This window comes from Drosophila sulfurigaster, chromosome 2R (assembly GCF_023558435.1).
Source record: "Drosophila sulfurigaster albostrigata strain 15112-1811.04 chromosome 2R, ASM2355843v2, whole genome shotgun sequence".
NCBI classification, from domain to species: domain Eukaryota; kingdom Metazoa; phylum Arthropoda; class Insecta; order Diptera; family Drosophilidae; genus Drosophila; species Drosophila sulfurigaster.
In genome coordinates, this window is record NC_084882.1 from 20,654,842 (window position 1) to 20,681,921 (window position 27,080).

A 27,080-nucleotide genomic window follows, 5' to 3' on the forward strand; every position below is an offset into this window, starting at 1 on the left:
TAACAAGGACTCATCGATATAGTATACAAAATGTATTTGAAATATAGAAACGCATTTCAACAAAAATTCAAGATTGTTGTTGTGGCTACCAAACAAACCTTTAATAGCTTCTGAGGAAACTATAATTTTTTAATTAACTTTCGTGAATGCTTGTTTTTATAGAAATAATAAGTGCAACCTATGAGATTAAAAAAAAAAACTGCGATAGCAATATTGTAACACAACGTCCATAAATTTGCTAGTAAAATTCAAAGCAGGAAATCGTCGATTATTCACAAACTAAACGCAGCAATTGATTACTCAAGATTCAGTTTACTTTAGGTTCCCATACATAGTACAACTATTAGACTAGGCCAGATTGGTTTCCAAAGTCATTTACTACAAGCTCATTGATATGGTTTTTCTATCCTAGTTTCAATTAAGATCAATTGTTTTTCTACTGAATGGGTACTTTTTTTTCTAATTATAATATTCTGTAATAATTAGCATGACTGCACACGTGATAAATTTAGAAATACTCGTATTACGAGTCTCGTATTAATCGCATTAATTTATATTGTGTGAATTTTAGCAAGTGGAATGTAAAGATCGTGCTCTAAAGATTGCTAACGATTAGGGAAAACTTTGGCGTCCAGTTGTGTGTTTACTCATCGTCGTCATAGTTAATCTCTAGACTGTGGAAGGTACGACGGCAGCTCTGATTACGAATAACGAATATAGTAATCACATCAGAATCCATGTACTTATTGTTCAAATTGTAGCCTCATATAAGTTTCAAGCAATTATTTTAATTATTTGTATGCTAAGCATGCAGCGTTGGTGCTTGCATTGCCGTCCGCTAAGCTGTCGATTAGATAGTTAATGAATGTGCTCGGAGTCACATTGGTGATGGAATCGTCTTGGCTAAAAGTTTCTTGTTTGTTGTGCGTATTCGGATTTCTCCGAGAGCTACGGCCATCGGAACCGTATCATGCCGAGATCCTGCTGGGCGAGTGGTATAATGTGACACAGGATCAAGTGAATCGTTCGGTTTATCCCGTTGGCACTTACTCATACCTCGCGCTTTTGATTGTTGTATTTCTGGTCACGGACTTTCTCAGGTATTTTTATCTCTAATCGCATATATACGCAACTGGCTCTCTAAGTCCGCAATTGTCTGCGTTCGACAGATATAAACCGCTGATTATTGCCAACGCATTAACAGGCATTGTTATCTGGAGTGTACTTATATGGACAACAACGTTATTGGGATTGCAAATCGTTGAGGTGTTTTATGGTTTTTATCAAGCCACCGAAGTGGCATATTACTCCTACATATATGCCAAGGTCGACAAGCAGTATTATCCCCGTGTTACCTCACACACCCGGGCGGCGATGTTCGTGGGCAAATTGGTGGCTGGTTTATCAGCACAGCTGCTTATAAGTCTGGATTGGATGAATTACAAGCAGCTGCTCTATATATCTGCTGGCTGTGAGTACTTGAGCACTATAAATTAGAAACCGTAAATAATGATTATAATTGTTGACTTGAGTTTTGTTTGATTTAAAAATAAAAATCGTAGATTATCATTTTGATTGAATTTGCTCATAAAATAATACGATTCAAAAAATAATGATTAGTTTAGATTTTTATTTCCTAGAAAATAATCATTATAGTCTTAAATTGATCAAATCAAGTTAAACATTAAAAATACCTACATATAATTATTACGTTAGTCATTTTATAATATACATACATATCTCATAATGAGAGTTAACAACTTTTCGGTTTCTTACAACTCTCAGCGCAAGTCTTCGCTCTCATGTGGGCTTTTGGACTTCCTAAGGTTAAGAAGAGCGTGTATTTTCACCATAAGCCCGACACAATAGCAATTCAACATGGTACATCTTCAAATGTTGAACGCCTTGGGCCAGTGGCACTTTTGTGGTCCCACTTTCGCAGCGCCTACTCCAATCCCATGGTGTTGCAATGGAGTCTTTGGTATGCCATCGCCTTGGCGGGTTATCTGCAAGTCACCACATATATGCAGGTGGTTTGGAAATCCTTTGAGGACGAGCCAACGGTAAGCGGATTTGTTCTGTGGGTGTGAGCAAGTAAATGTATGCCTTCCATTTCCAATTTGCTTAGATCGTATGGAATGGGGGCGTGGATGCCGCCCTAACTGCATTAGCCGCTCTATCCACCTTATTAGCTGGCTATCTGCACGCTGGTCGTTTAAAATCCCGCGCCAGCTTGTTAACCTTATCCGTCCTGTCGGTCCTCGAAGGTGGCTGCGTCTTATTAGCTGCCTGGCCAAAAAACATATATATATCATATTTGGGATATGTCCTTTTTGGAGCAATCTATGGCTTTACCATTACAGTCGCGAGGTAAGAGTGAAACTTTTTAATTGTATTTCGTTTTACATAATAGCAACATCATTACATTGCAGTGCCGAATTAGCGAGCAGTCTACTTGAGGATAGTTTTGCCTTGATCTTTGGCATTAATACACTCGTAGCTTTGGCACTCCAATCATTGCTCACTCTTGTATTCGTGTCGGAGGGCACTGGCCTTAACCTCAACACATTTGAGCAGTTCACTGTTTATGCATTTTATTTTATTATATTCGGCATTGTGTATTTTATTGCAGTTATTGTGGAATTTCTATTGCGTCTAGCAAAGGTGTCAAAAACTCAAGTAATGGAAATTGAATAAAAAAATAGAATATGGGGAGGAAATTTGCACGTCGAAAATTCCAACTTGAAACCTTATATTTTCGATAAATAAAACGGCTAATAATCGAGTTATTTGCAAAAACTTACAAATAATTTCGGGAATAATTTAACAATTGTAGTAAATAATGGAAGCATAATAGAGTATTATTGTCGTTGCCAGTAGTTTGTTATTACAGTTTATCATAAATTTTTGTTGAAAACAATAAAACAATAACTATTGTTTTTTTAAATTCTTCCATATCTAAAGAAGTGTGACCAGCAAGTAAGTGTAAAATTAGTGGTGAATTCTTTGGCTGAAAATGTATGTTCTCGCTAATATCATAGATGCGGTCACACTTGCGAAGATAACTGAGATTTTGTTTAACTCGGGGCTGCTTATAAACAAATACAATTTGCAGTCTAAACAATGCATTTATAAAATATCAGTAATATTATTTGTTACATGTAGCTCTGCAAAATTAACAGTACCAATTAAATAGGCAGACCGTGAGTATTTAAGCAATTTACAACAATTAGGGGAGTCACGTTCTCCGGCTCCACTTTTTGTTGTATTGAATTAATCACGAATAACATTAAGGACCACATGTTTAGATTCAAAATGCGAATTCCCCGACGCGGTGTGCAAAAATGTATTCTAGTGAGCTGTGTGCTGTTAATGTTCTTCACATTGTACACCCTAAACGTTCAGGAGGAAAATGTGGATAAGAGTCTCACAATGTAAATATACGTCTATATTTGTAAGCAAACATGTATTTATTGTATTCATTGTTTACTCAACATGCCGCAAAAAAGCGCAATAATGGAGCGCTCGATAAGGTCGGCAATGAATCAGGGCGAATGTCGACAGCCTCACTTGCCTTTGGATAACCCTGATATCATGAAATTCTATGAGCCGGTTAACAAAATCAAGTGCGAAGCCGAAGTTGATTGGGTTATGTGCGAGGTAAATTCATTACATATTTTCAACCCGTATAGATTGTATGTGCCTACTAATTCCAACACGAGGTATATGTACATATATGTATGTATATTTATATTTATCGCAGTCATGAATCTCAAGACTTCCATAATACATATTTGCAGCCATAACCTAGTGAGCCATAAAAAATGTCTTTAGATACAGCTAATACAACTATTTGTCTTTTCATTTAATTTGTATATATTAAATTTATTATTTTCCATTAACAATTAACTGTCCAAATTGCAGCATTTATATTATAGATTTAAATTCTACAAAAATAAATTAATTTGGCCTTAATAAGGAATATGAACAATTAGTACTAACAATTCCTTCGATCATGCTTATTTTCAGAAATCCATATGCTTCGTCAAGCCTGAGATAAGCGCAATTCACAGCGAAGTTGTTTGTTCTTATACGGATATTTTACGCAAATCGGATTACAAAGCACGCTTTGGGCGCACTGTGCGGATAAAGGAGCCATATGTACTGCAGGAGAGTGATTTCGTGCGAGTTTCATGCCGCGCCGACAGCGGCGAGCGATGGCATGGCATGGCTTATGGAATTCGCGATACAGTTCAGCGTCCCGTGATGCCAAATCTATCTCCCAATTTGGCCGCACTGCCACCCGAAGTTATTGCGCAGGCACAGCAACAGTTGCAGGATCTTCCCTCGATTCCGTACTATAATGTGCTAATGTTTGGGTTTGATTCCTTGAGCCGTAATGCTTTTATGCGTAAGCTGCCGCGCAGCTATAATTATCTGACCAAACAGCTGGGTGCCATTGTGCTCAAGGGTTACAATATTGTAGGCGATGGTACGCCACAGGCATTAATCCCCTTGTTAACTGGATATACGGAACTTGAGTTGCCGGAGACGAGGAAACGCGTGTCGGGCTCTGGTTACGTTGATGCGTATCCCATGATTTGGAAGGATTTTGCTCGTCTCGGCTATGTGACGTCGTTCAATGAGGACATGCCAAATGCGGGCACATTCACCTATCGAATGAATGGCTTTGAAACGCAGCCCACAGATCATTATTTGCGCACTTATTACATGCAAGCTTCGAACATTATGAGCGGCAGCTCGGCTAATTGCATTGGCAGTCAGCCAGATCACTTGATAATGATGGATTACACAAAGAATGTGAGTATGCTTAGCATTAAGCTTAATTCCAAGTATTTCTTACCAGCCATGGTTGCTTGCAGTTCATGTTGAAGTATCGGGATACGCCTCGATTTGTGTTTAGCTTCCACGGCGGTCTTTCGCATGATTCCATCAATCTTGTTGGCGCTGCCGATGACGATGTCCACGACTGGCTGGTGTCATTAAAAGAAAAGTCGCTGCTTGACGACACTATACTCATCTTTATGGCTGATCATGGTAATCGCTTTGCCGACGTACGTGCGACTCTGCAAGGCAAACAGGAGGAGCGTTTGCCCTTCTTTAGCTTTACCTTTCCGGAGTCGTTCAAGAAGCGCTTTTCGCAGGAGTACAAAAACTTTGTGGACAACGCGGAACGCCTCAGCACGCCATTCGATGTGCATGCCACACTCATGCATTTAATGCGTAAATATCTTTCAATTATTCGCAATTATATAAATAATTAATCTTAATTATATCATAGAACTGGCACCGCCGAGTGTGGACGAATTAATAGCTGAAAACAGCTACGACAACACCCTAAATGAACCAAAGACGGAAGAAAATAAAGAAAAACACATTCACATAACAGAATTGGCGAAAACTCGTGCTATATCGCTCTTTGAACCGATATCAAGCAATCGTTCCTGCGCAGATGCATACATTGAGCCACATTGGTGCGCTTGCCTGAACTGGCTGCCGCTGCAACTGAACGATACACGCCTTGAGAGCGTTTTACTCAAAGCCGCCAACAGCATAGTGGATACCATAAATGCGGCAACTGCTGAGCGCCGTGAGATTTGTGCTCCGCTGCAATTGTTGCGCATCAATTGGGCATTGCGTTTGCAGCCACACAAGGAAATGCTGCAATTTAAATCGAATAGTGATGTCGATGGCTTTTTGGCCAACATGAATGGCCAGACTGTCGTACGGGATGAGTTGTATCAACTACAGGTGGTCACTCAGCCGGGCCTTGCTCTATATGAGGCGAGTGTCGCCTACAACTTGCAACACTTGAATACCACCACAAAACTTTCAGATATCTCGCGTGTCAATAAGTACGACACACAAGCCAAATGTATTTACGAACGCGATCCGGAATTGCGCAAATTTTGTTACTGCCGTGATTAGGTCTAGTCAATGGACAATGCACAAATCTGCATAGCACTTAGAAATCCGCGTCACAAGCCAATTCAAATGTCATCTTTAAGACTTGCTCTCTATTTCACAAATTTTAGTTATATACATAGTTTTACTGTGTATTGTTAGAAGTCTGAATTCAGTTGTATTCTCGTGCCAAAGAATTCACTTTGTCACGTTTTTCCTTAAAATGTCTGTAGTTCCTTAGACACACCTCGAATATTTAATTTTTTAATAAGCAAAGTCGTTATTAAACTGATAACCTTGTGGCATAGTCATATATTTGAATACCAAAAATAATCAATATTCTTGTAATACTTATACTTATTTTCTATGCAAATAAATATTTCTTCAGAACTCTGGTAGTCCCGTTTGAAATTGGCCTGAAGCACTCTTCATTTTTTAAAAGTACTTATTCCAAGGTAGAAGAAAATACATAACTAGATGAGGTGATATATATGTTTATTTCTATATAATGTGTATTTTATGTTGTAATATTTTTCTTAATTTGCTTGTACACTAATTTATTACAGATATCTTTATAGATTTTTGTATTTTCTGTATGTAGAATATATATTAGTGCCTGTATAAATTCGTAATCGCATAATATTGCTATATACATTGTTATGATTTACAACATTTTAATGCACTTATCTGCCATAAATCGTAACGAGCAGATTTTGAGTAAATATAGAAACATATGTTTACCCTATTTGAATAAGTATATATATGCATATACATATATATGTAACTTCCCTTGTCCGTTTATAATCTCATTTCCATGTTTCAAGTGGCACATTCAATAATTATGGTCTGTTAAAAATATTCAATTATGTTTGTAATAACTGTTGTAATTTATTCATATATAAATATATATATTTTATGGTGATGTATATAACTATAATACTTCGCACAATTTACGAATCTTAACTTTGGATTGGATGCTACGATTGAGTTTTCTCGATTGTTTCTCAATATTGCTAATTCTTATATTATAAAAAAAAACATGTATTGTAGTTTCTGCAGATTTGAAAGCTGTCACAATGTGATGATGGGTAAATAATTAAAAATTGATTTATAGAAAAGTAAAAAAATCAATAAATTATTTATTGAAAAATAGCTTCAAATTTTTACAAACGAATAGGAAACTAAAGAAACTATATGCTAGGATCGAAACAAAAACTTGTTTTTAAATTAGATTCATAATTAATAATCGTATGTTTAAGTGCTTATTATAATTCTAAATATACATACATAGTACCTAGAAAATAGCCTTGCACTGAGTGGCGTGTGTATTATCTATGTATGTACCTCCTCAAAAAAGTATCGTATACTTTTCGGATAGCACACGCTCCGTTTTGTCCTTCTCCCCAATACATATACACTCATATATATGTTTAAAAATATAATTATACACACGCACACAACTTATAAAACTATGCATACAAACAAAACACAATACACAATGCCAATATAACTTGGGGCGTATTTATGTTTGTATGTATGTATAATAATAATATGTATGTGTATATAAGAGTTTGGAAATGGGGGAATTTCGTATTGCATTTCATTTTGTGTTTTAAACTATAAGTGTGTAAATGTAATGATTATTTGGTTATGTGCATGAGAGATTTGTGTTTTTTGTTTCCATTTTCTTTTTGGGTGCATCTCGCTTAGCTATAGGCAGCTGTTGCCGCATTTGTTGCTGCTGCAGTCATTTGGTGTCACGATACAGATGTCGCCAGGAAATCCTGCAATCGCTGCACAGTGCTCCGATCTAATTTGCAGAGATCAAAGTCGAAAGTTTTATGTGTAATCTCATAGCAGCCGGTGGCAGCAATCATTTCGACAACTTGCTGCAGCTCCTCATTGTCCTGCAGCGTCATGATCTTGTGATGCAGCTCCTGCAGCTCGGTCAAATATTCTGTGGGCAATGGCGTATTGTTGACACCTCCGCCACCACCACCACCAACTAGTGGTTGATGCAGTTGCTCTGCCGGCGATTGACCGCTGTTGCTGTTGTTGTTGATATTCATTATTGCTGGACAGCTATTGTTATTGTTGTTAGTAATGTGACTGCTGGGTGAGGACGTAATGTTATCATGGCCCACCGTTGCGACAGCCGCTGGTCGCAGAGATGGTGACTTTGATTTCTCGCGTGCAGCTTTTATCGGCTGCTCTTTCTTTGTGGTTTTGACTGGTGGCTCTATAAATGTGGAGCTGGTGGTGTTGTTGTTGCCACTATTGCTATTCTGTGAGTTGCGGCGACTACGTTTCTTTTCCTCTTTCAGCTCAGACTTGTCCAACTTCTCTGGCTTGGTGTCAGGTGATTTGTCTAACTTTTCAGTCTTCTCTGACTTTTCGGCGAGCTTTGATTTAACTTTGTGTTCCTTGCCGCTAGCACCAGTCACAGATGCAGAAGATTTACTCTCCTTGCCATGAGTTGAATTCTGTGCGTTCTTTGTGCTCTTTTGTTGGCTGCTCTTTGCGGGCAGATCGGGAAAACTGCTATTCGAGCTGTCAGAATGCTGCAGTGTGGCAGCTGTTGCCGCAGCTAGTGCATTTGTTGCGGCTATATCTGGCGCTGATTGTGCTGAGTCCATATCGCTCAAATCCAAGTTACTGGGTGCTTTAACTGTTGCTGATTGAGCTGCGCCTGAGGATGGTATTATGGCTGATGACGCCGCTTGCTGTTGCTGCTGCAGCTGTTTGTTACTGTTGTGCTTGCTGTCTGTTTCACGTTGACGTTTCTCTTCTTTGCTGGCATTCTTTTCCTTGGATTTCTTGTGCTTCTCCTTCTTGTTGTTCACGGTTGCCGATTTCTCCGTGCTAGCAGCTTCTGACGGCTGGTTGTTGAGTTCTGTTTTGGGTGATGCTTCTGATGCTGCGCCTACTGATGATATCAATTTGTCCGAAGCAGTTGAGAGCTGCTGCAGCTGTTGTTGCTGCTGCTGTTGTTGTAATTTCTCTTTTTCACGCTCCTTAGACTTGTCCTTGTCACGTTCCTTTTCTTTGTCCTTATCTCGATCACTTCGCTCCTTGTCCTTATCTTTGTCCTTATCCTTGTCTTTGCTCTTATCCTTCTTTTTGTGCTTATGTGATTTCTTTTCCGTGGCGCTGCCATTGCTGTTGCTTGTTTTATCCGCCTTTGTATCTACACCTTTTTCGGCGACTTTCGCTACTGTTTGCTGGCCAGGTGTTGACATCTCATCCTTATCGTGTGTCCGCTTGCCGCTGCTCGACGCCAGACTACTTGCACTGGCACTGCTGCCTAGCGAATTTGGCGTCGACTTGCCACCAGTCGTCTTTACAGCATCGTAGCTGCTCTGTGATTGTGATGGCGGTTGTGATGATTGCGTTAGACTATTGCTGCTATTAGTGGCCGGACTGTCGCCGTGGCCACGTTCATCCTTGAGCGCACGTTTATCCTTCTCACGTTCCTCGCGCTGCTTTTCGCGTTCACGTTCACGCTCTTTGTCTTTTTTCTCTTTCTTTGACTTTTTGTTGGAGCTACGCTCCTTATCCTTCGTCTCCGATTTGCCTGTCGATTTGTGCTCTTCGCGATCCTTTGAGCGGGAGTTTGGCGTGACAGCAGCGCTGTCACCCGAATGTTTCTTGGGACTCATATCGGAGAGACTGCTTCTGCCTCCTCCTGGTTTGGGACTAACTATGCGTCTGACTAATGCATTTGATGCTGTGGTAGCAAGGACACTACTGCTGCTGCTCTCGCGTTCTCGCTCCTTGTCGCGTGACTTCTCCTTTTTCGATTTTTCCTTATCGCGATCGTGTTTGCTGCTGCTGCTGCTTTCACCGGACTTGCCAGATTTGCGCTCCTTGTCGCGTCCATGACGATCCTTTTTGTCCTTGTCGCGCGGTTTGTCCGAACTATTGGATTTGTCACGCTCCTTACTCGACTTTTCCTTACCATCATGCGATCCAATCTTACCGCTACTCGAGCCGGATTGTCCCTTTGCATCTGGAGAATGTTTTGATGCTGTTATTGCTGGCATAATCGCTGGCACAGCGCCGCCTTTGGTGATCGGTGTGCCAAACAATGCCGAGAAAGAGTTCACCTTGCCGCTGTCGTCGTTGCGTGGCTTGTGCTTTTTTACTCGACCCAGAGCCACCATCAATCACCATACTGCCACCACCACTGCCCTTCGCCTTGACCACAGCCAACTCGGAGCCGGGCAGATCGCCAACGCTGGGCGAAAGCGTGCGACTCAAACTGCCGGCTGAAGCGATATTGGCACCAAAAACAGGCACGCCCCCACCACGCATTAGCTTGGCACGAAACTCCTCCGAAGGCGCCTCGAAAACATGGGTTTTGACCTCGACCCGATGAAGGGGCGGCCCCGTTTGCTGCAGATCCAGATCATATTGGTACATTATGCGCTTGGGCTCGTCCCGATTGCGAAAATAGATCTCGACGGGCAGTAAGAAGCCGGCATAACCCGACTCCTGTATGGCATACGGTGGCTCTTTGATTACTGTAGGTGAGCAGACAGACAAAAATATTATTATTATTGTTTTTTTTTGGCGGGCAAGCGATAGTGTGAGAAACTTACCACGCTTTGGTTTTGGAAATGATTCGTGGAGTATGAAGACGACTTTGTCAACGAACGCACTGATGTCCGCCTTGTTCACGCCTTGCACATAGATCTCCCAATCGTGGGTGAAGGCCTGTGGATGCTTCTTGCTGCGCAGCTTTGATGTGTGACCAATTTCGAACTGCACCTTGACCGCCATATCGATGATGACGCCGGCAATGGTAATGCATCAATCTGGAGTATCGCAAATGCAAAACGGTCAAAATTCCTGTAACAATTTGTCGCTTATTATTACAAGAATTAACACAATAAGTCTGATTTGCTCTCTGAGGCGGCGCAGTCAGTGTGATTTTTATGTGACAATGCGTATTCGTGTGTGTGTGTGATTGTCAATAGTGTCAGATTAGTTAATGTCCCATGCATGCATTGCAATGGAGCAACAATATTTCAATGCTTATTGCTGTCAATTGTAATGCAAGCAACTGCAAGGAGGGGTGTGAGAAGCTCACTCACCACCAGCTTTTTTTATTTAAGCAACAAAAACTGGCTGTGAAAACGAAAACACTCGCACTACATACACATTGGGTAATCTATCGATAGTGTTCTAAATAATATATTTTGTGCAATACAACTCTGCTTTTACGTTATCGAGTCCGTGCTTTACGATACTTTTTGATAATTTTTTTTCCATATGGCGAATTTCTATTGATTAGTTAATAGCACCCAACAAACTACAATTTATGTTATTATTTTAATAAATATAACAATACACAATGTAGTAAATTATTTAATTTGAAGTTAGTGCGTGGTCGTGTATATCGCAATTGCATGCGATAGTTGCCAGCCGAAAGCAGCTGTTTTGCCATTCACTCGAGATTGCAAAAACAATAAAATGTTTTGCAAAAAAAAACACCGCAGTAAAAATTTAGGAAAATTGAAGCATAACCCGATGTAACCTTCAAAACTGGACACGCCCCCGCCCAGTTGCTACAGTTCTTCCAAAATGGCCAGTGATTTTAGCACAAACCAATTTGTGTCCACAAACACTTGCTCAAGTGCAGCAAATTTCTCTCGCTGGCTGACCGAAGAAGTCTTCAAGTTGATCGATATTGTGCAGCGGGATGAAGCAATTTATAATCCTAGACACAAATACTACTTTTGCCGGCCATACGTTGAAAACTTTTGGCGCGAGGTGGATCTGAAGCTGGAGAAAAATCCCCGGTGCCAGTTTAGCCAAATGGACCAATTTACGCATTTCATTTCGACGTGAATACACAAATTATTTGGAAGAGAAAGTGCCGCCCTGTTGGTCCTACTTTGATCGTATGTTCTTTTTTGCATCCATATTTGCGCAAGAAGCACCAACAACCCAAATCGCTGGGCACACAGGTCCAGGATGCGCTCGCCCATTTGAGTAATCTCTCGAATCGCATGCAGCGAGAACGAGCTGTCACCACTTGCACTGCAGCGAGTACAACGACCACAGCACAGGTGAACACGGGCAGCACAGCACACTCGGCACAGCCGTCGCCCCAGCCGCCGCAGCTGGACAACTATTTGGACTACTTCGATGAGCACGATCACAACAATTCAGAGCTTGATGAGATCATCGACGAGGAGCAGCGAGCACGTTTCCAGAATCATCCTTTGGACAACAATGACATCAAATCGGAATGCGAAGAGCCAGTTGAAGATTATGAGCCGGAAGCTGAAGCAGATGCCGAGCAACGTTTCCACCACGCACATCAGGATGAGGAGGAACATGACAGAGACGACGACCATGAAATGCGACCAAACATATACGATACGGCAGTGTCGGCATCCGCACCCATCAGTTCCACATCTAGCTCATCATCGCTGGCACTCGAGAAGCGTTTCCCGCAGCATTATCAGCAGCATAACAATTCTAGCAGATTGCAGCACATGAATCGTTTACAGATGCGCACATACCATCACGAGGAGACACGTGCTTTGCGCTCACGCTCGCAAGAGCTGCAGGGCGTAGCCGCTGCTGCAGCTACCGTTGCAGCTGCCAGTGCTGCAAACATGCAAACGCATTCGAATGTTTCGTTTGTTCGACCCACATTCAGCAGCAAACCCGTGGACATGGTTAGCACCACAACGCACAGCAGCACTGCAGTGGCTGTCATAGGTGGCACGGACTCTGAGTTGCCAACGCCATCGAGTGTGGCAGCAGCTGCTACGCCCAGCAGCGCTTATGTTAATCAACGACATCTCCACGGATCGCATTCCCACTCGCATCATCAGTCGACACCGGCCCAGCGTCTTGAGGTCAGCAATGGAGCAGCGAGTGCTGCTGGAGCAGTTGAATTGTGTGACTGCAAGACGGATTCGGATGCCATGTTTCTGATGAGTCTGTTGCCCGACATACAGAAGTTGAATGGACGAGATCGTGGCAAAATTAAGATAGCTTTCCAAAACATACTGCAGGACTACTTGTATCCCGACTAAGTGGGCGACTTCAAGTCGTCTGGATAGTCTGCTGCTAGTTAAGATCTCTTAGCTGTTCTGTGTATACAATCTTGCTTATAGCATACATAAAAATCCATTTTCTGAGTTATTATTCTAAGTTGATCGTTCGGCTCAGCCGGCAAAAAATTGTTTGGTTCTTTTTTTTCGCTATGTTTTAATTCGCATAATTCCTTCAAGCTTTGCTGTGCAAAAACAAAAAACAGAGTATCCTTTATACTAGCCCCCTTGAACAACATATGTGTTATATAAATTATTTTATTTATATGTATAAATATTTAAATATTTTATGTTAAACACAAGTAATAAATTCATTCAAAATTTACAGCAACTGTCTATGACAAAAGTTGGGGAATTGATAAATAGGATTAGATTTATACTCAACATTACATCTATTTTATTAATCAAAGAGTTTGAGGTCACGCGCTATCTTCTGTATTTTATTATCCAGTGTCTTGTCCTCGTACTCACAGATATAATAGTGCCTGGATGTGCACTCCTGACCATAGTATACATAACTATGTTTGCCAGCATTGTAGCTGAGTCGGAGACAACGTCCTTTGCCTTCAATTTGTACTGTATTGTTGAGCACATCATTGTCATCTGTGGATTCCTCGCTGCTGTCCACCAAATTGGCAGCTGTTGAGTTTTCACCCTTCTGTGACATGGCTATCGAAGTGAGATTTGTGTTGGGATTCACGGGCTTGGCGGAATTCGACCAGATCCACAACAGTCCTGGGTTAAGTCCACCCAGCCAATAGTCACGACCTCGGTGAGCTGGCTGATTAAGCAAATAGGCCATGATCTCCTCATTCTCAGAGACCTTTTCGAACTCTGCCAGGTGCGCAGAGAGCCCTTTGCATGCCGTGTTGGCCGTCTTCCAGTTCACCTGCTGCTGACTGTTGATGTAGTAGCAATTGTCGCTGATGCGCGTAAAATTGGTAGGGCATGGATCCTTCACTTCCTTCTGATTGTTGCCGGCCATCAGATAGTAGATCAACTGCTCCGTGCGGCGCACACGACTTTCCCAAATAATCTAAAATTTAAAATGATTTAGAAAGATTTATTTAAGATGTATACGTGGAGTAATTTTTTAGAAACTTATTATTTAACTTTATATAAATACGATTTGTAAAATTATTCTTCTTGAACATTATTATTTTAAATATCATACAAATCTTCAAAACTGATAATTTTCCTTTCTAAAAACAAATTAGTATCTAGAATTTGAAATTTCCTTTCCCATCTAATTAGATGGGTTAGATATATCTTAAAGGTATCATCCAAAAAAATGTATATATTGTAGGTATCACAGCTAATATAATTAAAAATGTCTAGATATTACTTCTCAACTATTTGTTTAATGACATCTTCAAGTGATCTTCTGATTAATTGCCCACTTGTTTGCTTACCAACGCGATAGACCAGCTTTTCGATGGCTCCAAGCAGATACAAATCGTTTTCGGACACGGCCCGGAATGTGTTCGGTGGACTGCCGTGGGCCAAGTGTTGCTGCTGCTGCTGTTGCTGCTGTGAGTGTGCGGGTGCTTGCTGCAGTGGCACCGGACGCAAGTGCGCTTGAGGGGGGACCTGATGGTCCACTGCCGCTGGAGCTTACACCGCCACTGCTGGACCCACCAAAGCCAAAGAGTTGTTGCAAGAAACCGGGTTGCTGTCGCTGTTGCTGCTGTTGTTGCTGCTGCTGCAGTTGTTGATGTTGCTGCTGCTGCTGTTGTTGTTGTTGTTGGTGCAACATTTGGTTGGTCATGGGACGGAACTGAGGATTAACAATCGGGCTCTGACTTTCCACAGGCGTACGCAAATGCGGCTCCAGCTCGACAGCCTCGCCAATGCGTCGAGTAATATAAATATTGTTACCGGGTCTTTTGTACGCTGAGGAGTGATAATTAATTGGGCCATCCATATAGCCCAGATCTTTGGACATGCGGTGACTGCTGCTTTGGCTGCAAAGCAAACAAATTAAGCTCACTAATTCCACATTTGGCATTGACTTACAAAATACACACCTTAACACATAATCTTCGAGAAATTGCGACCAATTCGGTGCCTCTGATTCATTTGCGTATTTTTGCATAGTTTCACCGTCTGCAGCAGCTGCATTGCATAATCCAAGGCACAGCAGGCCCAGAGTTAATAGCTTCAGTAATGCACGACGACGGCACTTTATTGTTTCCTTAGCGGCCGATGACATCGCGACATGTAATGAATGCCTTTTCCACTCTTCGACACACTCTTTTAATATTCCACTCATAGACAACTTGAGACTAAGCTACAATACAACAATATTAACTCTAGGTTCACTTTCGATTTCAACAAGTTGCGCCCGCATCGAGATTCAAACTGCGACTGAGACTGTCTTCGACACCGAGACTCAATTGGAGCTGTATGTGGTTTGGGGCGCTGTCGAGCTGCTGCTGTCATGACCATGGCCATGGCTTGTTGCTGTTGTTGTCGCTGTTGTCGTTGCTGCCTGCCTTACCTGCTTACGAGAAATGCAAAAAAATTTCACTTTCTCCGAATGTAAGTCATTGGGTTTTTGTTTGCCTCGGTTTGACTTGGGCTTGGTTAGTTCACTTCGTGTCTTTAGATGTCGCGACTTTATTTTTTGAGTTGGTTGTTTACACATTGTCAAACTCATTATGCCTCTTAATATTGTCAACTCGAGGTTAATTGTTAACACACAAAAAGTTTTACATCATTAACGCAAATGTATATATGTATTTTTAACCTGTAAAATATCAATAATATTGGCTGGTTAACAATTGGCAATCATTGCAATTGAAACTTGCTACCAGTGGAGACTGTTTATATGCGATCAACGACGTCATTTTAACAATTAAAGTTATGTTTCTCTTTTAAAATTTATTTTAAACGCTAAGTAATGAGAAAATAATAACAAAATTGAATAATGCCAATAAACATTTTCTCAGCCGTCTAAGAGAGATAATATTCAAAAGTATCTGTTAAATACAATAATGAATTTATGATTCCAAAGTAAATAATTTTTAAACTAATTTGTGTTGATTTTAAAAGTAGTTGAATAATTATAAAGAATCTATTCATTTTTATTTCTGTCTTTCAAATACATTTTTATAGTGACTGCATTTTCAGCGATGTTTCTGAAAACTATTTCCTATTTAATTTTAATCACATTTTTGTTCTTAACTTTTAAAAATTACATTTCCTTTTCCATCTAATTCATATATCAGAATAATACGAAAATATTCCCCATAGTGTCTTGAGATAAATCAAAGTAAATCAACGCTTTCAGGCCTATAATCTATTGCTAATTCATGCAGTGTCTTCAGATAAATCAAAGTAATAAACACTCTAAGACATTTGCGCTAATCAGGTTTAATTACTATGAAAATTAATATAATATAAAGAAAGGGAAATTAACATTTTGGCGCCACGTTTGCATTTAATTAAAGCTCAATTTATGTGTTCATTTCGTTGAAGTGATTCGCCGCTCATTGATAGCTTTTGGGAACGGGGGGTCTTTGATTATAATCAACAATGAAATGGTCGTGGAACGTGTTTCGCTCTCTGCCCACTCACTCGATTGATGATTGGTAGTGCTCTCAAAATGTACCAAATGGATTTTTCTGTGGGTTACGAATCAAACATTGACTTTCGTTATGAATTATTGTGACTGCCACACTGGGCAAAAGATGTTGCAATGAAGGTCTCTTCACATCTCGTTTATGAGTCGCTCTTGCGCCTCGTTTGATGACGCATTTGTAAGTTTCGGATATTTGCTGCGGTCTTGAGGGGTTTTCCCGAAAGCTGAATACGTGTATGCTTTGCATATTCGAGTCAATTCGGATGAATTTGTTGAACACAATATTTTTAGCTTCATCACAAGGCAAGCGGAAATATTTTAAAATTCACATAAAACATTTGTATTTTTTCGATATTTTAAAATATTATTATAATGCAATAAGAGTCACACGTGCAATCTCTCCAATGGATCAGCTTTTCATAATAAAATATACATATATACAAACCCATCTGAAACATTCCACAAAATTATAATTCATATCTGCACAAAGATGTGCCAAAAAAGTTAAACAGAAATTTGTATTCACATCATTTCAGATTCATCAGCAGTTGCAAATACTTATGAGAAAGATTGTAAGACCTTTCTGTACCATGCAAAGAAATAAGTAGCGCAATTCTCATCAAAGCAAACATCAACATATAATTTTTTTTTTTGGAAATCTTTTTTATAAATTTTTATACTTTTTTTTTCATATTTTCTTTGTGTGTGTGTTTTTTTGTTGTTTTTAAATATATTATAAAATTTGAAAATTTTAACCATCATAAGTACTTAACAGCATAGATACATATTTAGCTCTCTTTCTCTCTCTATCTCTATTTCTCTATCTCTGTGAGTGTCTCTCGTATTTATTTCTTGTTTCTCTCTAAACTGAAGTACGTTGAATGTGTTTCATGATCAAGTTCTTAATATTTTTAAACATGACTTTAAAAATACAAAAAAAAGAATTATTGTTGAATTCAGTAGCTACTTATTTTGTTGCATTTAAAGTGTTAAACAATTGAGTTAAATTAGTTTGTGGATGTGAAGAATCCTACACTTCTATTTCCATATCCATCGATCATGCGCTTGTTGTTGTTGCTGTTGTCGATCTAGTTGTTGGTGTTATTTATTTATTTAGAAATAGATTTTTGTTTAAAGATATACACAATGGATGTTGTTCTTGGTATTGTTTTTTAGATTTGCAAAATGATCTTGAGATGATATTCGTTTACATTTAATTGAGTTCTTCTTCTTCTTCTGATCTTCTCTTCGTCCATCGTTCCAGAGGCTCCGCTCAGTGCCACGCTTAATAGCCAGCCAATTCGGCGAATGTGGAGTCCATCTCGTCGGCAAGAGACTTGTATCTGTCCTTGTTGATGCCCAGCTCGTCTATGGAATTAACGATAATCACGCATTAATATATATATCACATATCAAGGGCACAAAAAAAAAATAAACAAATACAAAATGCAACATTGATTTTAAACAGAGAACACATAAGTATGGTGCCACTGTGCCATTAATCGTGGCAATACACTGTGAGAAATACCAAATACTATTTGTTAATATAACAATTAGTGGGGCGCTGTTTTGCCAAGCGTTTGTCATTTCTATTTCTAGATATTTGCTTTAGTATTATTATTGGTAAATAAGAATTGCGTGTCGGGTAAGTCGGAGGGAAGGAAAATTCTTTTCGAAGACTGTAAAAATAATGAGCAAATGATGAGCTGTGTTTTGTGACCAAAAATTGAACTACATTGTGTATATTCAACATCTGTCATAGAGATATTGTACTCGTAGCATTTTGGCGAAAGCCAACCGAACTGCCAAGTAAATAAATAAATGTGATATTGTATAATGAATGCAGCAGAGGAACTGCAGAGAGAATCAAAAGTGGGCTTGTTGTTTTTCTGGGTAGGCAAAGAGACAAATTGAACATGCCACATTAAACACTAAACAGAAATTCATTTCTTATTTCTTTTGTAAAACAAATACATATAAATATATATAAAATAATTGGAAATCACCTGGTTTATCGAAAGCATAAATAACTACAGTTGGCATTTTAGAATATTTTTTTTTTTTTTTGATAGTGGAACTTTTGGTCTGGACTTATTTTTACAGTGTATAGGGAGCTGGGTTATAACCACATTTTAAAGCAAGACTAAACACATTATTTACAGTGTAGATCATGGTGAACAATCTGCACAGTGTCAAGAGAGTTAGGGGGCAAGGGCGCAAATATGAATTCTGCTAGGAAACTGGGAATACATTTGTATGTATGTATTTGTATCTGTATCTGTATGTGTGCAACGTATATGTATTTGTATGTATGTCTGTAAGTATTGGGAATTGTTTTGTTGTGTGTTTGTTCTTTTTTCGGTTTTTTTGTTTTTGGTTTTTTTAATATCCAGTAAGTTCAGCAAATGTCTGGTCCAAATCGTCGCAGATTGCTTTGTATTTTTCTTTCTCATGGAAGAGACGGTCTGCAAAAAGCATTTGTTGTTTGTTTTTATATATATATAGATTAAATTTATATTACATCATTAATGAAAGCAGTGTCAGTTAAGTAATCAACATATGTACAATGTAGATATTAAGTATACGCATCATTACGTATACGTATACTGTACGCATTAGTTGAAGCTGCATTGAGTTTTTGGGAAACTTGAAGTCAATGCGATATTTATATATCGTATAGATGTGTACTATATACTATATGGTGCTCAGGCTTCACATTGGAGCACTTTTTAGGTCTTTTGAGTGTTAATAGAATCAGAATATGGAAGGAGTTATGATAAACGAAAATACCTTCTAGCCTGTCGACTTCCTTCTGCAGGCGCTTCACTTGCTTCTCGGCGTGCTCGGCGCGCTGTTCGGCTTCCTTCAATTTGACGGACAAGGTCTTCATCTCGCGCTTGAATTCCTCAACGCGCTGGTTGGCCTTCTCCTCTGACACTTCCAGAGATTTCAGGGAGTTACCGACAACCTATGACCAAGATTACATCGATAGATTCAGCGAATTTATTTTGATTGCTATGCAAGGTACCTTCAATTCTTCCTCCAGCTCCATGATCTTGGATTCACCGGAGCGGACACGATCCTCAGCAACTTCGAGCTCGTCTTCAACGAAGGCCAGCTTGCGGGACACTTCATCGGACTTGGTATCAGCATCCTCAGCCAACATACGGGCTTCCTTCAATTGGTTGGTCAACTGATCCATACGCTCCTCATCCTGCTGGGAACGGTTCTCCAATACTTTGCACATACGGTTGTTCTCATCGGCCGATTGTGTGGCCTCCAACAGCTTCTGTTGTGCGGTGGTTGAGCGCTCCTCAGATTTCTCCAAATCCTCCTCAATCTGTTGGACCTTACGGTTCAAGGTGGCAACCTCGGACTCCGTGGAGGTCAACAGTTTCTCCTTCTCTTCCAATTCGGTGTTGGCCTTCTCCAGCTGCTCCTTGGCGGTGACCAAATCGACCTCAACCTGAACGAATTTCTTCTCCAAATCGCGCACCTCCTCATTGAGTTTGTCGGCGCGGGAGTTGGCATCCTTAGCTTGATTCTCGCAGGTATCTGCCTTGTCGATGGCATTATCCTTCTCAAGCTTCATCGCTTGCATCTTCTTCTTGATGGCGTCCATGGTGTTTGTGTTTTTGTTGTTCGCTTAGGAGGGAAGAAAACTGGAAAAAGGCACTGCAAAGAAGGAGATAAAATATTATTTAGAATACCTTTTTATTACATTTTATAATAAGTTGTGTACCCCTTTTCCAGTATTATTTATATATTATATATAAAATACTATATGTATCTAGTCAAGCGGCTCTGCACTTTTTCAAGCAACAGCCTTTGATTTTTTTTATTTGAAATGTTTCTCGCAGCTCATAAAAATGCACTTTATATGAAATCTGTTTACTTCAGACATTGCCTTCAATTCGGCACAAATAGATATATATCCATAGTATGTATATATATATATATATGTATATGTATATGCATGTGCACAGATATATTGAAAGCTAATTGTAAACATATTTCGCTTTGTCGAAACATTTATAAAAATCTAACGTAATTTTCTGTTTCAAATACGCCCACTATAAAACTGACGGTATTCTTGGTCTATATATTTCTCTATCTCTCTCTCCTCCCCCTTACTCTCTGGCTATCTCTTTCTATTCTTCATTGGGCATTTATTTGTTGTAGAATTTAAAAATAAACTTGATATGCTTTTGCCTGCGCCTCTGAGCATATCCAGTCCCCATACATACACACATCGCTGGCGCTGTCGTTTTTTGGACATTTTTTGCCTGATCTGTAATTCTAGAGTTTCCATTATTAACACACACACAAACACATGTATATATATTTTCATGTGTGTGTGCAATTTGTAGAAATTCTCAGCTCATTTCTTTTTTGGGGTCAGATCGTGTGTGGGTGTTTTTGGTGTGTGTATCGTGAAAAGTGGGACAAAGTCATTTATGTTGTATCTAGGGGGTCTCAATCTCAGCGATAAGAAGCCGTAGATATATAATTGTCTAGGTGAGAAGAATTGTATTTTATGGATGCAACCAGGAAATACCATTATAAATCAAATATATTCTCAAGAATATAATATATTAATTTTTAGTTGGAAATAGTTGCAATATAATCGATAAGTACATTTTCATTATAGCTCTGGCCTTCAGAGGCAGTCATAAATTTTGTGTGGGTTGCGGATATGCCTGAAACACCTATGACTACTATATAGTATAGCCATTTATATATGGTATATAAATATCTGAGTGTGTGTAAATATTTCTCTACTTCGGCCTCTCTAATAATTTTCGAGCAATTCTGACATATAGCCAAAAACAAACTCAAGGATGAATTACCAACAGCGAGCAAGCAAAATGTTCGTGAGATCATGAGATCATGAAAGCTCAACGAGAAAAGCTTTTACGTCTAAGTTTCAAGTAGAGTTAAAAATAAAATCTTTAAAGTTGTTTCTGCGAGTATCTGTGAGAGTGTATGTATCTGTGTCTGTATGTATCTGTATCTGTAGACAGGCAGGTGTCTGTCTGCAGTTAATTTTATAGAATACAAAAATTGCTTGCGAGCAGCTTTTTCTGTGTCTGTGTGTAAAAATTGTGCGTAGCTTCATTAATGTGCATATGTGTGTGTCTGTGTGTAGCTTTTCGCATATATATGTATATATGAATGTGTGTGTGTGTGCAAATTTTCACTCATACACACATATTTCTGTGAGATTTAGTTACAAAATTCCTTATAAGTGAATTTCTCACAACGTCCGAAAGGCATCATAAATTTCAAGTGATATTTCGCAATTCTCGGAATTCAATTTCAAGAAACTGAATATCCAATTCACTCTCATGATCCTTTCTGCACCTCTTCATTATTTTCGCTGGCACTTTTTTAAAGAGTTTATTAATTATCATTTATTTTTAATCATCGATCGTTAAGTTTTTATTTTTAATATTTTTCCAAATATTGCTCTTCATATTTATTTATAGACACATACATATGCACATTTAATAATTTTTTTAAACAGGTATTTTATATATGTAGTATATATATATTCATTTTTCATTAGTTTTTCTTTAATCGAATGCAATTTGCATGCACTTTTAACACTTATTTCATTTATTTAATTTTTTACCAAACTCTTTTTTGCGATTATATTAATTTTGTATTTTAATAATTAACGCAGATTTGTTAGAAATCAGTTCAAATATTTTGTGATATTTTTCCAACAATTTTTTTGTGTAATATTCCCAATGCAAAATCCTGGCAGCAGCAGCCGTAACTAACCTTAGCGTTTCAAACACACTATACGCTGTCGAAACCCCGAGAACACTGATGCTGACCAAGTCGCTGTCCCGAGAAAGCGACCCCAAGAAATAACGCAAGGCGCACACAGCACACACAGATACAAACACATACACACACGCATAAACTCACACATTGATATGGTCACACCAACGCAGTATTGAATAATTTTTCATTTCGTAAAATTTCCCATTAAAAAATATAAGCGGAAAAGCGCTTTCGCAACTTTTCATGGCCCGATCAAAAAATTTCCCTCGAAATTTCCCTAATACCATTGCATACGTAAATATTTACATATGTGTGTCCAACTGCATCTGTGTGTGTGTGTGTGCGCTCTCGAGAAATGCTCTCAACCATTCCGTTCTATATCTATCGGTATTGCTCCCGTTTTTCTTTTATTGCATGCTCATCATATGCCTCACAGACAGGCGTGAAAATTATGCGTTTTCAGCTTGTTTTTCTTTTTTTTTATTTAAATTGATTTTTTTCGTTTCTTTCTTAATTTTCATTGTGTGCTCTTGTAGATGTATCTGTATCTGTATCTGTATCCATCAGAAGTGCTCCTAAAAATAGCACGATAGAAGCCAGAGACGCGAACATGGCTAACAAGATGAGATTCTATTTTGATTAAATAAATATTGAGAAATATTTCATTCTGTTTCGCACGGTTGTAGCATATCTTCAATGTATTTAAATGTGACGTGAAAATTTTGTTGAATATACACAAAATGAAAAACATTTAATAAATTTTAATCAGTTTTAAATTGTATTATACATTTTCTTATGAGCTTACAATCAAATAAACGAAGCAACTGCTTGTACCTTATCTATATTCCTATATAAATTAAATTTGTTAATTAATATGTAAATACTTTACTTTACAAAGAAATGAAATGAAACATCCGATTGCTAAAAGTTAGCTTAAGGGTTTTGCAGCGAAATGCTGAAACTAGGTTGACCAAATTAAATACTAATTGAGAAAGTTTTGTGATTGACTATAGATAATTCAAATAATCTACAAGAAAACTTTTGATATATTTCTGTACGAAAAATGTATATATCTAGCAAATCGATTTGTTGTATGTGTTTAATGTCATGTATTTAGTAAAGAATTCGTCAAAGGATTCCATAAAATTAATTTAGTTGAAATGAACAAAATCTTCTACCAAAATTGAAAGCAAATACCCTTCGAAAAGAACACGAATTCATAATTTCTAAATATTGATAGTTTGGCGGCTCAAGGTCGAAAATGGACTGTCCAAGGTCCATTTATTTTAGTCATATCGGCAGATCTTTAAATATTACTTTTGGCAAAACTATGTTTTAGTTTAGTTGGTTTTTTAGTTTGAATACATTTGAGGATTTTTAGACAAAATATAAATACAATAATGTTGGTCACGGTGCTTGTATTTATATAGGCTATTCTTTCATAGAAAAGTACAGCAAAAAAGGACGAGAGTTCTTTTATAAACTTACCATGAAATATTTCCGAATTAAAGCTATTTATAAAGCTTTGAATTTTAAGTAACTAACCTTAAAGTTTCATGTTTGAGAACTAATCAACATTTTTTTGCGTTGGGCACATAAATCTTCTAAATTTCCTAAAAATACCCTAAAGCGACTACCAACATACATATATACATATAACTGAAGTCTTCCTTTTTTTTTAATTTTTCTAAAATATTTAAATAATTCAAAAATGCACCTCTTCGAAAAGAAAGGGGTTTGAAAAAATTTAAAAGTATAATTTTAAACCCTATTCTATTCTGGAGAAAACTATCCGATATCAATGCTATTCAGTTTTTTTGTTTATTTACTCTTAATGTTTTAAGAACATCAGTTATTGATTAATTATAATTAAATAATTTTAAAACCATCAATAATTAAAAATTCTTACCAATCATTTGAGTACCATTTCAATCAATAAAACCACATTTTATTTATTTGCAAAAGAATTGATTCCCATTTATTTGTCATAAAAATATAAACATTTTATAACTGAGAAGTAATGTTATATACTTAATTTGTTTGTTACAGAATTACAAAAGCTATGAACGTGTACATTTTTATATTTTCATTTCATACAAAGGCCATAGAAATATTTATCATTTTTTTTCTTTCGTTTTGGGTACATTTATTTTCCAACTAATTTGCAAGCATAAACAAATAATTAAAATTGACTGTTTTTCTGGGCTATATATATTTTAAGTTGCTATAAATAAATCTGACAAAATATTATTTAATATGTGTATGTTTGTAAGACATTGACTGGTGGGATTTATAGATATTACAAATGGGAAATTAAGGATGGCATTTTTGTTCTGTGTATTTAAAGCTGGAAGGGGAGTGTATTTTTATTCAAATTCTTTTTTAATTATAATTTATGCAGGCAGTATTTGTTTTCACTCTAATTGTTAAAATATATGTCGAGTATATAATTGCTAAAAATTTGCTTTATTGTTATAAATTGAATTGTGGAATGCTTATGTAGAATGTTTTGTTTTTTTTTTTTTTTTTTGTGGATTAACATCGAGGGGCGATCGATATCATTTTGTAAATCTCAGGCTGTATTTGTTGTTGTTGTCGTCATCCTCATTGGTGTTGTTGTTGGCTTAATAGTTGTTGAGATCAGCGTATTCCAGCTCCTGGGCAATTGTTTTGTACTTCTCCTTACCTTTGCTCACCTCATCTTTGAGAGCAAATAGTAGAGCAAGCATTTAGAGAAATAAAAATACAAATAATTTTATATAGTTTTCTTTTTATTGCATACTTTGAATACAAATGATAAATAAAATTGTTTTGAGTTAAACAAATACACAATGCGATTGTCACATAATAAAATAAAAGAAAAAGCTTTACACCAATTAATCTACAAATCAATTCGATCTACACAGAAATCATAAATTGCAAGCAGAAGTCAATAACGATTACGATTACAGTGCGCCTACAAGTGTGCTACGACAAACATATCGATAAATGTGAGATAAAAGTGTTGATAGATTTTGTTGCTGGCTCTTTTTTGGGGCGGGCAGTGTGATGGTGTGCTTATTCCTTGAGGATGAGCTCGACAAAGGCGGTATCGAGATCGTCGCCAATATCCTTGTAACGCTCCTTCTCCAGAACAAGGTCGTCTGTTCGTGTCGATCAAATCATAAACAAAGAAAACAAATACAAATTAATAAAAATGAAAATATAAATGACAAAAACAATTAACATAAATCCTTCACCAAAAACATTTGACATATGTAAAACCCTCAACACGAAAACTAACACTCAAATCACATTTGATTGAATAATTACCTCATCAAATAAGTTAAAATAAAAATAGCAGTAATTGCACTGCTTGACGGCGGCAGCAACAGCGGCGTTTTGGTCGGCAATGCAGTGCGCCGCTAGCTGTTAAATTCAAAATCAAAATTAAAATGCAACAGGCAAAACGAAAACAAAAAAAAAAATTAAGCAACCAGTCAGCAAGTGTTTTGTTTTTGCAATGCTTCGGTTAAGTTTTAATAAATGTCATAAAAATATTATTATTATTCTCTGTTTTCTGTTATCAAAACGTGCTTCAGATTGTACAAGTGAAAGCGGGGCAGCATTTTGTAGCAGTTGTTGTTGTTGTTGTGGGTCTTTTCTTGCGCAGCAGAACGATCGATCGACCGATAATGGAGATATATCATATCGTTAAGGTTGTATCGTTGCAGTTTATCGTTTATCGCGTTTCGTTTTGTTTCGCTTCGCTTAGGCTGGTGGCGCCTCGGCTTCAGCTGGCGCGGCAGCCGCTTCGGCAGCAGGTGCTTCAGCTGCAGGCGCTGGCGCAGCTGCCTCAGCCGCTGGTGCTTCAGGAGCAGCCTCAGCTGCCGGTGCAGCAGCAGCAGCCTCAGCGGGTGCAGCTCCCTCTGCCGGTGGAGCAGCTCCCTCAGCTGGTGGCGCCGCGCCTTCCGCTGGTGGGGCAGCTCCCTCAGCCGGTGGAGCAGCACCGTCAGCAGCAGGCGCAGCTCCCTCAGCCGCTGGTGCAGCTCCCTCGGCGGGTGGTGCAGCAGCTTCGCCTTCGGCAGCTGGCTCGGGCTCAGAGCCGGGTGGTGGTGGCTCATAGTTCTTAACGAATGGCACTTCAGCGCCCTCTGGCGGCAAATCGATCGAGTACTCGAATGGCGGCGGTGGTGGTGGTGGTGGAGTTGGCTCCTTTGGTGGTGGCGTCGGCTCCTTGGGCACAGGCACACCATCCTCTGACAACACAACTTGCGCAGCACCCTCTGCGCCCTGCTCGCCAGCCTCGGCCGCAGCTGCAGCGGCGGCTGCTTCGGCTGCGGCTCTGGCCTCCTCCATGGCGGCGAGTTCCTCGGGAGTTGGTGTGGGCAACTTGGGCGTGGGTGGCTTGGGATTGCGCACTGTCCAGAATGGCTCGAGGCCCTTGATGAGGTCCAGGAAGGCTTCGTCGAGGCTGTCGCCGATGAGGCAATAACGTTCTTTTTCAACGATTAGATCGTCTGATAAGCACACGAGTGATAAATAGCGACAGCAAAAGATATATAGAGGGAGAGAGAGGCATGAAGATAGAAAGAGTGAAAAGGATGCAAAAGCGCAACTAAGAAAACTAAAAATTAATAATGCTGCTTGTTCTCCTTAAGAACATTAATTAATTAGTGGGCTGTGGCAAAGGGGGGCGGGACGGATCGTGTTAGTAAGAAACGTCG

At 38.7% G+C, this 27,080-nt stretch overlaps 7 protein-coding genes and 2 long non-coding RNA genes across 28 annotated transcripts in view; 4 read left to right on the forward strand and 5 right to left on the reverse strand.

The window, feature by feature from the left end:
• The first annotated feature begins 71 nt into the window (after positions 1-71).
• On the forward strand, positions 72-2,697 carry LOC133837329 (thiamine transporter 1). The gene is made up of 5 exons (XM_062268044.1): positions 72-1,100; positions 1,170-1,471; positions 1,786-2,063; positions 2,129-2,370; positions 2,433-2,697. The coding sequence occupies exons 1-5, from the start codon at positions 862-864 to the stop codon at positions 2,695-2,697; spliced, it is 1,326 nt and encodes a 441-aa protein (XP_062124028.1). The 5' UTR covers positions 72-861.
• LOC133837338 (uncharacterized) lies at positions 1,935-2,437 on the reverse strand. Its single transcript, XR_009893799.1, has 2 exons — positions 2,356-2,437; positions 1,935-2,289 (listed from the first exon to the last, which is right to left on the reverse strand). It is a non-coding gene; the product is annotated as an uncharacterized LOC133837338 (long non-coding RNA).
• Positions 2,698-3,300: 603 nt separating the features above from the next.
• LOC133837326 (uncharacterized) lies at positions 3,301-6,356 on the forward strand. Its single transcript, XM_062268042.1, has 5 exons — positions 3,301-3,434; positions 3,510-3,660; positions 4,030-4,821; positions 4,884-5,244; positions 5,303-6,356. The coding sequence occupies exons 1-5, from the start codon at positions 3,301-3,303 to the stop codon at positions 5,947-5,949; spliced, it is 2,085 nt and encodes a 694-aa protein (XP_062124026.1). The 3' UTR covers positions 5,950-6,356.
• A 1,203-nt stretch (positions 6,357-7,559) lies between these two features.
• LOC133837337 (protein AF-9) lies at positions 7,560-10,967 on the reverse strand. The gene is made up of 3 exons (XM_062268056.1): positions 10,527-10,967; positions 10,101-10,448; positions 7,560-10,069 (listed from the first exon to the last, which is right to left on the reverse strand). The coding sequence occupies exons 1-3, from the start codon at positions 10,705-10,707 to the stop codon at positions 7,683-7,685; spliced, it is 2,916 nt and encodes a 971-aa protein (XP_062124040.1). The 5' UTR covers positions 10,708-10,967; the 3' UTR covers positions 7,560-7,682.
• Positions 10,968-11,364: 397 nt separating this feature from the next.
• Positions 11,365-13,245, forward strand: LOC133837104 (uncharacterized). Its single transcript, XM_062267763.1, is given in 3 exon segments — positions 11,365-11,724; positions 11,726-11,839; positions 11,841-13,245. Coding segments are annotated over 3 exon segments (1,467 nt in total). The 5' UTR covers positions 11,365-11,511; the 3' UTR covers positions 12,981-13,245.
• A 48-nt stretch (positions 13,246-13,293) lies between these two features.
• Positions 13,294-15,387, reverse strand: LOC133837105 (myb-like protein I). Its single transcript, XM_062267764.1, has 5 exons — positions 15,026-15,387; positions 14,607-14,962; positions 14,411-14,575; positions 14,367-14,379; positions 13,294-14,020 (listed from the first exon to the last, which is right to left on the reverse strand). Exons 1-5 carry the CDS (start codon positions 15,268-15,270, stop codon positions 13,399-13,401), a joined length of 1,401 nt encoding a protein of 466 aa, XP_062123748.1. The 5' UTR covers positions 15,271-15,387; the 3' UTR covers positions 13,294-13,398.
• A 1,464-nt stretch (positions 15,388-16,851) lies between these two features.
• LOC133836590 (uncharacterized) lies at positions 16,852-17,767 on the forward strand. Its single transcript, XR_009893748.1, has 2 exons — positions 16,852-17,084; positions 17,118-17,767. It is a non-coding gene; the product is annotated as an uncharacterized LOC133836590 (long non-coding RNA).
• On the reverse strand, positions 17,669-22,473 carry LOC133836589 (tropomyosin-2). 2 transcript variants are annotated; one of them, XM_062267168.1, is made up of 4 exons: positions 22,369-22,473; positions 19,610-20,256; positions 19,372-19,549; positions 17,669-17,949 (listed from the first exon to the last, which is right to left on the reverse strand). In XM_062267168.1, exons 2-4 carry the CDS (start codon positions 20,201-20,203, stop codon positions 17,867-17,869), a joined length of 855 nt encoding a protein of 284 aa, XP_062123152.1. In that variant the 5' UTR covers positions 20,204-20,256; positions 22,369-22,473; the 3' UTR covers positions 17,669-17,866. The 2 variants fall into 2 exon arrangements, with proteins under 2 accessions (XP_062123152.1, XP_062123153.1); XM_062267169.1 differs by lacking the exon at positions 17,669-17,949 and adding an exon at positions 18,880-19,046.
• A 1,847-nt stretch (positions 22,474-24,320) lies between these two features.
• The window catches only part of LOC133838723 (tropomyosin-2), a 29,118-nt gene continuing 26,358 nt past the window's right edge, over positions 24,321-27,080 (reverse strand). For 10 of the 19 annotated variants that reach the window (XM_062269936.1, XM_062269935.1, XM_062269920.1 and 7 more), the window contains 2 exons: positions 25,687-26,873; positions 25,128-25,517 (listed from right to left, as the gene is read on the reverse strand). In XM_062269936.1, the coding sequence (XP_062125920.1) occupies positions 26,125-26,873 (749 nt within the window). In that variant the 3' untranslated portion in view covers positions 25,128-25,517; positions 25,687-26,124. Of the gene's footprint in view, positions 25,076-25,127; positions 25,518-25,686; positions 26,874-27,080 lie in introns of those variants that run through there. The other 9 variants (XM_062269943.1, XM_062269932.1, XM_062269931.1 and 6 more) reach the window with 2 other exon arrangements.